Source organism: Dermacentor andersoni, chromosome 8 (assembly GCF_023375885.2).
Source record: "Dermacentor andersoni chromosome 8, qqDerAnde1_hic_scaffold, whole genome shotgun sequence".
Taxonomy (NCBI): domain Eukaryota; kingdom Metazoa; phylum Arthropoda; class Arachnida; order Ixodida; family Ixodidae; genus Dermacentor; species Dermacentor andersoni.
Genome location: NC_092821.1, coordinates 34,034,950 through 34,047,116, shown reverse-complemented (window position 1 = coordinate 34,047,116; position 12,167 = coordinate 34,034,950). Strand labels below are relative to the sequence as shown.

Here is a 12,167-nt window from a genome sequence, read left to right as displayed (position 1 = left end):
ACAACATTCGCAAGCATGGCACTCACGGCGGTTAAGTATTGCGAGCGTCTTCCTTACGGCGAGAAACCCCTCCAAAAGCGCGAAGGTTAGCTTCACGGCAAGGTTCAGACTGGTGTAGCAGAAGTCGCGGGGGGCTTTTTTCGTTGCTGGGTGTACGTCGGACAAACTTTCTCGCGCCAACTTCACTGCACTGAAAGTATAATTATCGAAGTCCGCCTACAGCGAATTTGCACTAGTAATAATCATGGTAAGTAACCGAAGCATCAAACCGAACGTTGCTGTCGTGAGCAGGCGATCTTTGCCGACTGTCATCGGTGTCGCATGGGCTACAAATCTGCGAAACTTGACGTATCGAGGGTACCGATCCACGACACATTCGTTTATGTGTGTTGAACAAGCTCGAATGAGGGGGCCAAAATTTTATGGGAGAGCGAAGCAATAAGAAGGCGGCTTGCATAAAAAAAATCGTTTCGCTAGTTTTACCGCGCGCACAGCCAGCTACGCATTTTTTGACAAAGGTTGCGCTTTCAAAAGCTTTCTTTGGAAACGATGCGTGAGAATGGTGCAAGGATCGTTAGACGAGGTCTGTCGAATGTAATAAGAGTGACACTCCGCTCTCAGAAATATCGAAGCTGAAAGGACGCAGAAACCTGCCAGCATTTGGTGCTAGAGCAAGCTGCAGGATATTTTAACGGCAACGCAAACTTTTGAACAATGGTGGATTTAAGTTTATAATGGCTTTTAGAAAGCCGGTCACCATCTCCCCAGTGGCGCAATTGGTTAGCGCACGGTACTTATAAGACAGTACTTGTGAGTTATGCCGGGGTTGTGAGTTCGAGCCTCACCTGGGGAATGTTTTTTTTGTGCGTCCAAAAACTTTACTCTTATTTTCTAATTGCAGAAACAGTACCTTCGACCTCATATACGACTAGATTGCGCCTGAATTTCTTGTAAGAAAATGCAAATTGTCTCAATGCAACACAATCCGCGCATGTCATCATTGTAGAATCTTTTCCATAGGTTTTATAAAGCCGCGCGGAAAGTGTCTTTTGTTATTTAGTTTCCACGAATAACAGTCATTCTCACTTCACTGTGTGTCCAGTCTAGGCTCATTCTCAGAAAAAGAAGAATATACTGGCAACCGATGAACTAAAGCGATAGTTTAGAAGCTCTGGTCGTGAAAAATGTGCGCACTCCGAAATATTTACGCGCGACTTGCTTTATTACAACTATCACAGGGTACATCTGATGCGAATGTAACCATTATGATAGCACAAAGGCGTGTACCTATGATTACCAATTCTACTTTTCGTGCATGGATTCAGCCGCAGCCAACGTGGTCGCAGCAGATGGCTGTTATGTAGTGGAAGACACGGTACACCCATCGGTAGATCTTCCTTTGGGTGACGTCACGTTTCCCAGAAGGCTCTGCGCGCACACACGCTCGCGTCGTCCACAGCCTAAGCCTATCCAATCTGATCCGAGCCAAAGAGCGCAATCCGAACGAAAGTTGGCCATCATGGCGGAAATCATAGCCCAATCCGTATCTGAAGACTACTCAAGCCACCAGGCACTGGTCGCGCACGACGGCGAAGTCGAGGTGCCGACAGTCTACGAGATACGTTTCGCCGACGACCCGACCGAAAGCACACTACAGAGGAAATGTAAGTAGCGAGCCCCCAGGTCCGAGCCCGTCCTCGACCGTTTGGCGCCATTTGCAAGGGTTCGCGTTCCCCCCCTTTTGAGCTACGTGCAACCGTCGCGGCAGCTTTCGAAAAAAAAAGTCGCTTTGCATGTGGCTTGCGAGCTTTTCGAGCGTCTCGCCTTGCTTAGGTAGCGGCTTAGATGGCAGCGGGTTCGAGCGCACGAAATTTGATTCTTGCGGTTGAAAGCGAACGCGCTGAACAACTCGTGACGTCGTTGTGTGTGTGTGTGTGTGTGTTTCTCTTCAGGGTCGCCCGCGGTCACCGAACAGTTCATCCTACTTCGGCACGAGAAGCGACGCTTCTTCAATGGCAAACGAAACACCACCAAGGCATTGTACCAGTACGTCGCTGTTGCGATTCCTTTTTTTTTTCCTGCTAGTTCGCCCTATTCTTAGCGCGTAACATTGGTTAGCTGGCCTGTGTGTGCCTTTCGATGAACCGTCGTACGTGTTCCGCAGGCAAATCCTGGATGAAATCGGCCTCGGAGGCGTCGTGTCGGCCGACCAGGCGCGCAAGAAGTGGAACAACCTAATGGCCAAGTACCGGGTTGAAAAGGCGGAGATTGTAAGTAGCGACTTTCGTCGATTCCGCGTACAGACGCTGAAATTTGCGTGTGAATGAGCGTCGGTTCTCGATTCATCGCCGCATTTGAGGATGCTTTCACTTTTGGGTGACGGAGCGTCTGGCGTTCTTGCCCGCTGACCAGCCAATCAGCACTTTCGAAAGTGACGTTCTCCAATGTGAACCACCCATAACACGATTTTCCTTAGATTGTTCGTAAATGAAGTGGATGGAGTCAAGAATAGCTGTTGTGGCCACCTAGACTGGCTTGCTAGCCAGGTAGCAATTGTTTTTCCAGAATAAAAGTGCATAATTCAGGTAAACATTTCAAAAAATATTATTTATGGCCCTGAGTAAAAAAAAAATATCTTTTCATTCATTTGTATTGTACTCTCATTGTGTGGTAAAGGGAGAAAGTATGCACAGAAAGGCAAGGAGGTTTACAAGCGGTAGTTCCAGTTGGCTACCTTGCAGGGGCTGAAGGTGGATAAATATGAACATGTGGTCCCTGTAGTCACATTTAGATTATTCTGAATTTATGTGCAATTCATAAAGAAGATAAGCCCTCCTTGCTCATGCAGCCAGCATTGTCTTTCTTTTAAATTCAGGTATACGCTTTGAGTATTTCTTTGGAACCTCCCACGCTGTCTAAGGAACTGAATGCATCTGCATGTCTGTCTGAGCTTCCCGGGGTCACACTATAGAAACAGTCTACACCCTTTGGAGTGTACCTTTGTCCCACAATGATAATTGTCACCTGTCTTGTTTGCATTTTTTTTTTAAATTGTGCTTACTGCTTTCCTGTCAAGAATGCTGTTTCATGGTGATATGCATATGCTGTTTGTGACCCTGAAAGTACCAGGTGCACGATGTCAAGGGAAAGGCTCTGAAGATTAATAACAATTAATTTTTTAAAAGCAAAATATGCTTCAAGGGTGCACTTTTCTTGCACTCTTAAAAAGTATTACACCCTTTGGGGCTTAAAATTGTCCCACAACAAATAATCGTCATCTGGTTTGTTTGCTAGTGTTTCTTCAAAACTCTGGGCGCTTGCTACCTTCCTGTCGAGAATGCTGTCATGCTGATAATGCGCACGCTGTTTGTGACCTGGAAGTGCAGGGCATGCAGCGCTAACCTATTATGACCCATAATAAAACTGCCAGGGCTATTTTGATCAAAGTGTCTGAATAATGAAAGAATATCACGTCTTGAAGAAATGATTGAGAAATATTTATTGGTTCCCAAGCTACACTGCTGTGCTAAATATAGTACACTGGGTGCATGGGATTTCAATGGCCAAGGCACTTGTCATTGTGCTCGTATCTCCTTGTATGACATTTTTTGAAGCACAAAGTGGCTCTGCAGTTCTCACATCTCCATGATGCTCAGGTGTGACAAAACATCGGCATCACAACTGCTTCCCGATTTTTTTCATGGTAGTGACCGTGACCATCGGCCATGAGCGTCCAAACACGCATATAGTGAAACCCAGCGAGCATGGCAATTGTAATGCCGACATCACGAGTGCGGCTAAGGTGTCTTTAATAATACTATACCAGTGAAACGATTTTGGCGGAATATTGTTACAGGCTTTGCTGACCTACATTAACTGCAGATGTTATTCATGGTGAAAGCATCGGTGTAGTCATCATTGCCTTCCTCTTCATCCTTGTCTTCAGCTGCTTCTTGCAACACAGCCGTGATATCACTGTCCACTTCTATGTTTTCTGCATTCTCAACTGCATCCAGAGCATTGAGCAAGAGACAAAATGGCTTCTTTCTGAAGAACTCTGTATCCATGCTGGAACACAACCAAAAGAAGTGCCAATTTGTAAGTGGTAACGCCCAGTGTACTATGTCAAATACACCAAACTTTCGATCCGTGGTTTGCTCTTTGAAGTAAGGTTGCAGATTCGGCAGTTTGTTTCCAACACTCTGAACATCTGTACTAAACACAGTAAAGAGCACAAAGCAAATATATAAAGCAGGTGAGCAGAAATAAATAAGCGAATACTAACCCCAACTCGCCATGAGTCCGCAGTTTTGCTGGAATTGGTATGAATGAAACCATAGTTGACCCTGTGTGGATGGATGGATGGATGTTATGAGTGTCTCCTTTGGAACGAGGTGGTGGGTTGTGCCACCAAGCTCTTGCTATTATACTGCCTAATGTCCTACCTGGGTTAAAGAAGAACCCCCCACCCCCTACGATGAGTTCCCATAAGCAAATTTTCTGACTCCCTATTGCGAACTTTGTTTTTGTAAGTCTCAGTTTTTTGTCGCTTCCATACTTCCACTAATCTTCCCATCGCCTCTTACTAGTCTCCTATTGCAGACATGTTTACTTTCCCCCTGCTCTCGTTGAACCCAGGGGCTTCAAGGAGGCCAGTGGTGCCTAAATCGACCGCTGGGCAGATATCTTCACATTCCAATAAAACATGCTCCATCGTTCCCCTAGCTTTACTGCAGCAAGCACATGCTTCTTCTTCCTTATATCTCTCTTTATAGGTGCGTGTTCTAGGGCATCCTGATCTCGCTTCGAAAAGTAACGAGCTTCCCTTTTAGTTATCGTATCATTATCATTTCGCTTTTCCTCATAAGTGGTTACTCATAGCAGGTTTCTTTTCCATTGCCGCCACCCATGAGATTATTTCAGCCTCCGACTTTCCGCTTGGCCTTCTTTCTTGCTCACCCTACAGGCCACATACTTGCTGATAAGCTTCCTAGTTCTTCCACTGTGAATCAATGTTTTTCCTGTACAGATACCTCGACACTCTCCCAGTCCACTGGCATGAATTAAACCTGACTACTATATAATATCAGCTGGTCCACCAACTTTTGTTTGCACACAATGATTGGCTTCAATGCTACTATCACTGAGTTCTACATTCAGGAATGTTGCAATATTTAGCATTGCATTGCCGAGGACTTCATTTTCAGTGCAGGGATGCCTTTCATCTCCAAATTGTTTCTTTGACTATATTGTTCCAATTCAATCAATTGTTTCTGAATTTCTTCAAGTTCCTTGCCTAGCTTCTTGTTTTCCGTTTGACAGATGAGGCTTTGTTTCTGCATGTCTGCGAGTTCTTGGTGAAGGTTTACAGTTTCAAGCTTGAACTCTTCAAAGTTGTTATTAATAAAGCCCATTGAGGCTACTATTGACTTAACCTCAGCTTTTATGCTGTTATTGGATCGGTCATTATTTCTCATTTCTGTTTTCAAGTCTGACAAAGCATCGGCAAATTTCATGGTCATTTCAACCAGGGTTTTGACCACTTCCTTTATGGATCCTGGCGCTTTTTCACTAATAGACTTGATGAAATCTCAGAGAATGTCAATCTTGCTGGTTTCCATTATGCGAGGCCAAAGTTTGTCAAAACATCAAGTAACAACCCCACAAAATGAGAGCACTCCAGCAGCTGCTATATGGGAAACAAGAAAATGAGAGTGGTCTCCAGCCCACCTGCAGATAGGAAGGGGAGCAGTTCAGCACATGTCGATGATTTGGCTGCCTGGATCACTCTGTAGTATCCATGCTCGCTGCCAGTTTATATGCATGGCTTTGGTGCCGCCAGGGGATCTATGGTCCAATCACCGGGGTATTCACTTGCCACATGCAGCTTGCCAACAATACCATGGCAGGATTGCCTGCAGATGGCAAGGGCAGCGGTTCAGCAAGTGTTAATGATTCGGCTGTGTAAATTCGTTGCGTAATTTTGTAGAGAACAGAGTCTGTGACCCACACACCTGTAGTGGCTGTGCAGATGATTACTTGTGTGCAATGTCGCTGTGCCTTTTCTTGGAGGTGAGATAACTGCGGTGCACAACTAGGTGGTCTGCAGTCTCTGGCATGTTTCATTTCAGCATGTGGAGCATGTCTGCATTGTGTTAAAGAGAAAGGTGCTGCCTTATCTGTTGTCGCATAGTGGTTCTGTAGCGATGGCACACTTATAGTCGTGGTAAAGCTAGAGTCTAGCAACATGTATGAAACCGTGTCTTGCAGGAAAAAAAAGAGCGCGAGGGAGACCCCGTGCCTGAGGGCCTCATCTGGCCGTACTACAAGCTCATGGACACAGTCATGAAGGACATTGACGGCACGCTGTCTGTGCTGATGCCCTCGCCACAGCCACGCGTCCAGTTCCTCCAGCAGCGATACTCCATCCCCAGCATCCAGAGCACGGCAGACGGCGAGACCCTCGTCGAGACAGGTGCGCTTCACTCACGCGGCAAACCTTGCCGAGGTGGTCTTGAAGAGGTTTCGCTGTTGTGGGCTACTTGGCACACAAAAATGCCCCTGTAGTTAGGGTTAGGTGCACTGAAAAAGACCTCGGGTTGCTGAAGTTTATCTGCAGCTCCACAACTGCTGTGTCTCTCACAGTTAGGGTGCTGGGAGCAAAGGAAGAACAAATGTAAATGCCCATAGAAAGTTTTAAGAATAGTGCACATGATGCCCCATACCCTGCTTGCAATCTTTTGTACTCATGAGCATTTCCATTTTTCTGGGGTGCATATTATTTTTGATGCAATTATAAAGCAGCCTTGCCTTTCACAGTGCCCCTACCGAACTAAGTTAGCAAATTTTTTTTCAGTACACAGTGTGCATCTGATATAACCTTTTGGTAGCTGTTGCCAAACCCAAAATACAGTAGAATCTTTGTAAATGTATATTGCTAAAGTGGAATTAAATTTGGTTGGTTTTGCATTAAGGCGATGCAACAAAAAAACTAATTAAATGGAACAATGTTTTTTCTAATTCTGACTAAATGGAACTAAGAATATTACCGAATATTAACAGCATTGCAAATATGCATCTCTATTATGCCTTTCCCGACACTATAGGGTCGATTCACCGTGGTTGTGGTACCAACGTCCGTGCGCTTTGATTTTGCTTACTGTAACCAATGACAGCACTTGCAATGCACTCACGCTGGAGGCAAAGATTAAAGTTATTGACTTCAAGAGAGGTTGCTTCACAAAGGCAGCTTTTTAAAACTTTTTATTGCAGTTGCCGTACTTGTGCCATTCTAACGCGCACCTTTTTTGATTAAAAGGTGTGTTCAAATTTGCATGCATGTTACAATCGTAACTAATTAGTAACGAAGCCGATTCTTACTTAAGATCAACACAAGGTAGTAGCTAGCCACACTGCGAGGAATGGGTCGTACGAAGAAAGTGGCGCTCGGCCACATTGCAAGGTGGCCCATGGTGTGGGGAATGCCCTCCCACAGGCGATGGTTGTACGAGCCTCTGGAAGTGTAGCATTTCTAGTGCAATAAATGGAACTGAAGGCTGCTTTCTGTGGTCAGCGAAAAGGAGGTGCCATCGGACTCCGATGGCCACTAGCTGCTAAGATTGAGCAGTGTGTGCGAATTGTTTCAATACGGTACGTGTCGACTACGTTTTCGTTATTTGATGTGCACGGTAGAATCGGCACCAAGTTATTTTTTTTATATATTTGGCTGGTAACATAGCTGTGCGTTACAGTCAGTGACACGGTAGAATCATACATATGTGGTACATTTTGTGCTCTTAGCTGTAGTCAGCAGCTGCGTGCAAGTTAAGGCCTTGCCAGCAGTGTTGTAATCAAATCTGCTACACCTGTTATCTGCTGTTGGCAATAACTTATCTGTCATTCTCAAAAGAGCGTCCTGTGTATCCTTGAGCTCAGTCTAAGCAAATGGAACTCCTGATAAGCAGAACTTATTTCTCTGGTCCCTTAAGGTTCCATTTAAAAAAGGTCCACTGTGTTTCATTGGCTTCAACGTTAATATTTCTTGCATTTTAAGGTTGGCAGGGCTGTTAATATTACTTGTGTTGTTGAGATATGTTATTGACTTGTAGGAGGCTACTTCTTCAGTGCAGCTGTCATTTTGCTTCTGCAGAGGTCTACGAACCCGTGGAAGGTGGCGTGGCCCGAGCGCTGCAGTCGATGCCCACCCCACTTGCCTCGCACCTCAACTCGGCTGCGCGGAGGCGCATCCGCCGAGAGCTGACCTTCGAAGAGCGCCTCCTCAAGGCAGTTGAGGCAGGGAACGATACGCTGGAGAAAGTGAGCCGCACAGTTGAGACTCAGGTGAGGAAATGCCCACCTTGTGTCGGACACTGTTCAGGATTTTTGGACTAAGGCAGAGGAAAGTGGCAAATCTACCAAAGAAACCTGGAAATTTTGGGAAGTTTGTATATGCTACTTTACTCACTCACAAGCAAAATGATAGTATTTGCTCCACACTGATTTCACAGGTGTGATATAAAGTGTGTAGTAAGTAACAAAGGGTGCGAGTGAATGTGCAAGTATGGAGGGGAGTGACTGCCGATGAGATTGAGTGTCGCGAGTGGGAATAGGAATGAGCGCCAGTCAAGGTCAGTACAAACTGATGGTGATTAGTGATGGTGAGCTTGTGTATGAAAGTGAGTTACTTTCGGCGAGTGTGAATGCACAGGTATGGACAGAAGTAATTGGGACATAGGAGCTGTGGTCGGACTGCATCCCAATGCCTTCTAGCAGCCTCAGGGGGAAGCAAGAAATTGCATTATGTCCCTAGACGGTCCGAAATTGCATTTTTCGGACCCTCTAGGGAACGTAAAAACGTCCGAAAATTCAGGCAGTCCGAAAAAATGAAATGCATGCAAAAAAACGCACCTCTTTTCTTTTTTTCTCGGATCTAGAGGTAAAGGGCGAAGTACCATGCTTCCGAAACCCTGCCAAAGCATCAATGAACGTGCTATAAAAAGAGGCGTTCAAAAACTCTGTATGCAGCCGACTGCCGGTTTATTATGTACATGTCCATCGTCGGGCAGCCAGTGTTATTGCTGCAGTGGCTTGAAGAACTTGTTGATTGTTTGGACGGCGTTCCGGTTGCATGCAATCATATTCACCTCGATCTGAGCAAGGGTCATGTCAGCACTGTACACCGATGAAAGAGTCAACAGTGCTCGCGTCAACTCGGTGCTTGTAGGCGGCGCAGGCATTGGCTCCTCATTTTCAACATCGGAGTCTACTGAATCCCCCACAACCTGACGGACTATTCCCTCGTCAGTCAGTTCTGCGCAGAAGTTGAGCTCGTTGTCAGCGTCAACAAACTGTTCAAAAGTTATTTCCGTGGGTACGGTACTGCTTTCCGCGCTTCGATGCCATCGGCGAGGACGACGAAGACGAAGTGGGGGCCATCGAAGGCAAGCGAAATCCTCAAGTTGCGAACAGTGGAGTTCGCTGACGAGCGTCGAAGCACCTAGGCCTAGCGTCGCAGAGCACACTTGACACAACAGCACAACCACACACCACGCTAGCCAAAACGTGGCCTGCGCAAACAAACGAAATAGCACCACAGAACACCTATATAGCGCCGCTCCGGAAACTCCGCCGGAGGCGGAAGTATGGCCATTTGCGGCGATGAACATAGCCAGCGTTGCCAGACCAAATAGGTGTGTGACGGCTTGATTCGGCTAGTTGTGGTTCAAAGCGGTGATATGCTTGGGCTGCAAGTCAATTTCCTTCGCAAGGGTGCTGTGCGAGGAGCCAGAAAGTCCGGAAAATTGGACGGCGGGGGGTTCGAGCGTCCGAAACTTCAGATGTCCTTATACATTGATTCTATGGGGCTCGTGGCGGTGCCGCGAAGACGTCCGAAATATCAGGCATGTCCGAAAATTTGGGCGTCTGAAAATTCAGTCGTTGACTGTACGTATCTTGAAGCACCAACCAGCCTGGTCTCCAACCTTGTTGCCTTCTGGCAGATTTGCGGCTACCAGAGGGCGCTGTGATGCAGTTTGGTCATAGCGCCCATGTTCTGATTACTTTTTGTCCTCACCTGTATATGAGTATGTATGTGAACAAGTGGATGCTAGTATGAGCGTGACTGGGCGCCACTAAGTGTGAGTAGAAGTGATTAATACGAGTTTGCGCAAGTAGGAATGTGACTGGGCACACAGCCTGCACAAATATTGGTGTGTGAGTGTTGGCTCAGGTTTCAGTACGCATTAGTCAATCTGCTTGTTGACTTAGTCCACTTTTGCAACCTTTTCTTTTGCACAGGGGAATGCCCTCCTGTCTGTTCTGCAGCGGCTGGCAGACGAAATTTGCAAGACGACGTAGTGCCCGCTTGGCCTGCTTTTGCGATCACCACCCTGTGCCACCGGCCAGCTGTGCAGGACAGCTGGTCTTTTCATTTTCTTCAAGGGGCATTAAACTGTGTTTGTTGTTTAGAGAAATGCACCAGTCATTCCACCTCTTTTCTATGTACACATTTGAGAAAGTTTTTTGACTCGCTTTAGCATTAAAAGTGAAGTATTTGGTTGGCGTTTGCTTAAATTTGGAGTTCTCGCTTCTTACACCCTTGTGGCTGCATTTGCATGCTTTGGACACTGCTGGACCTCTGTCCTATGGTTGTGAATGCAGAAGGCCGTTGTGGTCGCTTACGTTGCGGGCACAGGTAGTGTCAACTTAAGCAGAAACGCAAATAGGAAAAGAACTGACCTGAACACGGGTTAAGTGTAATTACAAGAGAATGCGATGTGCAAGCACCTTGTAGCAGATTTCTAATGTAACATTCGGCTGGTTCCTATTATGCTTCGATTAAATTTGTGACGATGCCGAGCGCATTCTTGATCACAGACAGAAGACGCATGAACTAGACGAAAGTGCGAACGCTTGCCAGAGCAACGGAGGTTGTAAGAGGAAACATTTTGGCGTGCCTTCTGTTGTAAACAAACAAGGCAAACAAATAACTTGTAAACAAATAATAACACATGTTGACGCATGTGCCGTGTCGGCGTCTGCATGGTGTTGCAAAAGTGCTGTACTCAATTCTAATGTAGCACCTTTTGTTTTTTTTCTTTAATGACGTGTATTGGATTTATGAAGTCAGAACTGCAGTAACAAGCTATTCTTGGCATTAAAAATTTCTGTAATACAATCCAGTCCACATGCTGCTGTGGGGTATAGTACAGGAGCGCAGAATTTGGGAGAGTTTGTTTTGCATAGCTACCTATAGTAGCTCCATTCGTCTGCGCGTTTCGAGTAAAAAAACTGTCGAGGTCGAGCTGGCTTTGTCCCTGTGCCTTTTCGTGCTTCTTGGTGCAGTGCAAGCAGCAGCAAGTTTATTCTGGAGAAGGAAGTAAAACATGTTGGCAGCTGGGGCCTTTAAATATAGTTTGGCCATTTCCGGTTAGGATTCAGGATACTAGGATGATGCAAAAGAGCTTAAAGTATCAAAATCTGACAAATTTTTGGGCTTTACAGGACAAAAAACCACGATATGATTTGAGGCACACCGTAGTGGGGGACTCCAGATTAATTTTGACCATCTGGGGTTCTTTACGCACAGCCAATGCACTGTACACGGGAGTTCTAGCATTTCACCCCCGATAAAATGCGGCCGGGATTTGATTCCCCACTCTCGGGCTTAGCAACACCAGAGCGACTACACCACCAAAGCAGGTAAAGTATTAAAATCTAAGTGCGTGCTACAATTTAGGACATCAACTTTCACGGCCAGAAACAGAAAATGCAGATGAGCTTTACAATAGAGGGCACGTTAGAATAGGTAAATACGGGACGTTCCGAGGCATGAATGAAGCAACTGTTATGAATGCAGGTAAACTTGCAAGTGTAAAGATGCCTTCATTGTTTTCAATTTGTTTGCGTTTGGACTTGCACTGATAGTACTGGTCCAAATTTAACCAACTGCATGAATTTGAAAAAGTTGCGAATACGAAAAAGTTAGTTCAGCGAGTTGTCGCGATGCGACGCTACCCAGATGGTGCCACTGGTATGACTGCTTTCGTCGCGGTTGCGTCGCTGCCGTCCTGCTAGAGAAGCGGTAGATGCTCTGTCCCCACATCTGTCAGGTTATCACGCATCTGTCTTCCTCAGACTTCCATCGTAAGGTGCCACCCAGATGGTAC

General features: G+C 46.0%; 1 protein-coding gene and 1 non-coding gene across 2 annotated transcripts; both read left to right on the top strand.

The window, feature by feature from the left end:
- The first annotated feature begins 761 nt into the window (after window positions 1-761).
- TRNAI-UAU (transfer RNA isoleucine (anticodon UAU)) lies at window positions 762-853 on the top strand. The gene is given in 2 exon segments: window positions 762-799; window positions 818-853. It is a non-coding gene; the product is annotated as a tRNA-Ile (tRNA).
- A 612-nt stretch (window positions 854-1,465) lies between these two features.
- Window positions 1,466-10,561, top strand: LOC140219784 (uncharacterized). The gene is made up of 6 exons (XM_072289630.1): window positions 1,466-1,664; window positions 1,953-2,046; window positions 2,165-2,270; window positions 6,271-6,475; window positions 8,150-8,340; window positions 10,297-10,561. Exons 1-6 carry the CDS (start codon window positions 1,520-1,522, stop codon window positions 10,354-10,356), a joined length of 801 nt encoding a protein of 266 aa, XP_072145731.1. The 5' UTR covers window positions 1,466-1,519; the 3' UTR covers window positions 10,357-10,561.
- The last annotated feature ends 1,606 nt before the right edge of the window (window positions 10,562-12,167 follow it).

What these genes read in the sequence shown, in the direction of transcription:
- LOC140219784 (XM_072289630.1), top strand. Translation starts at nt 1,520, where the DNA reads ATGGCGGAAATCATAGCCCAATCCGTATCTGAAGACTACTCAAGCCAC. An exon ending in ACCACCAAGGCATTGTACCA is followed by an intron (nt 2,047 to 2,164) that starts GTACGTCGCTGT and finishes CGTGTTCCGCAG; the next exon opens with GCAAATCCTGGATGAAATCG. An exon ending in GGGTTGAAAAGGCGGAGATT is followed by an intron (nt 2,271 to 6,270) that starts GTAAGTAGCGAC and finishes CGTGTCTTGCAG; the next exon opens with GAAAAAAAAGAGCGCGAGGG.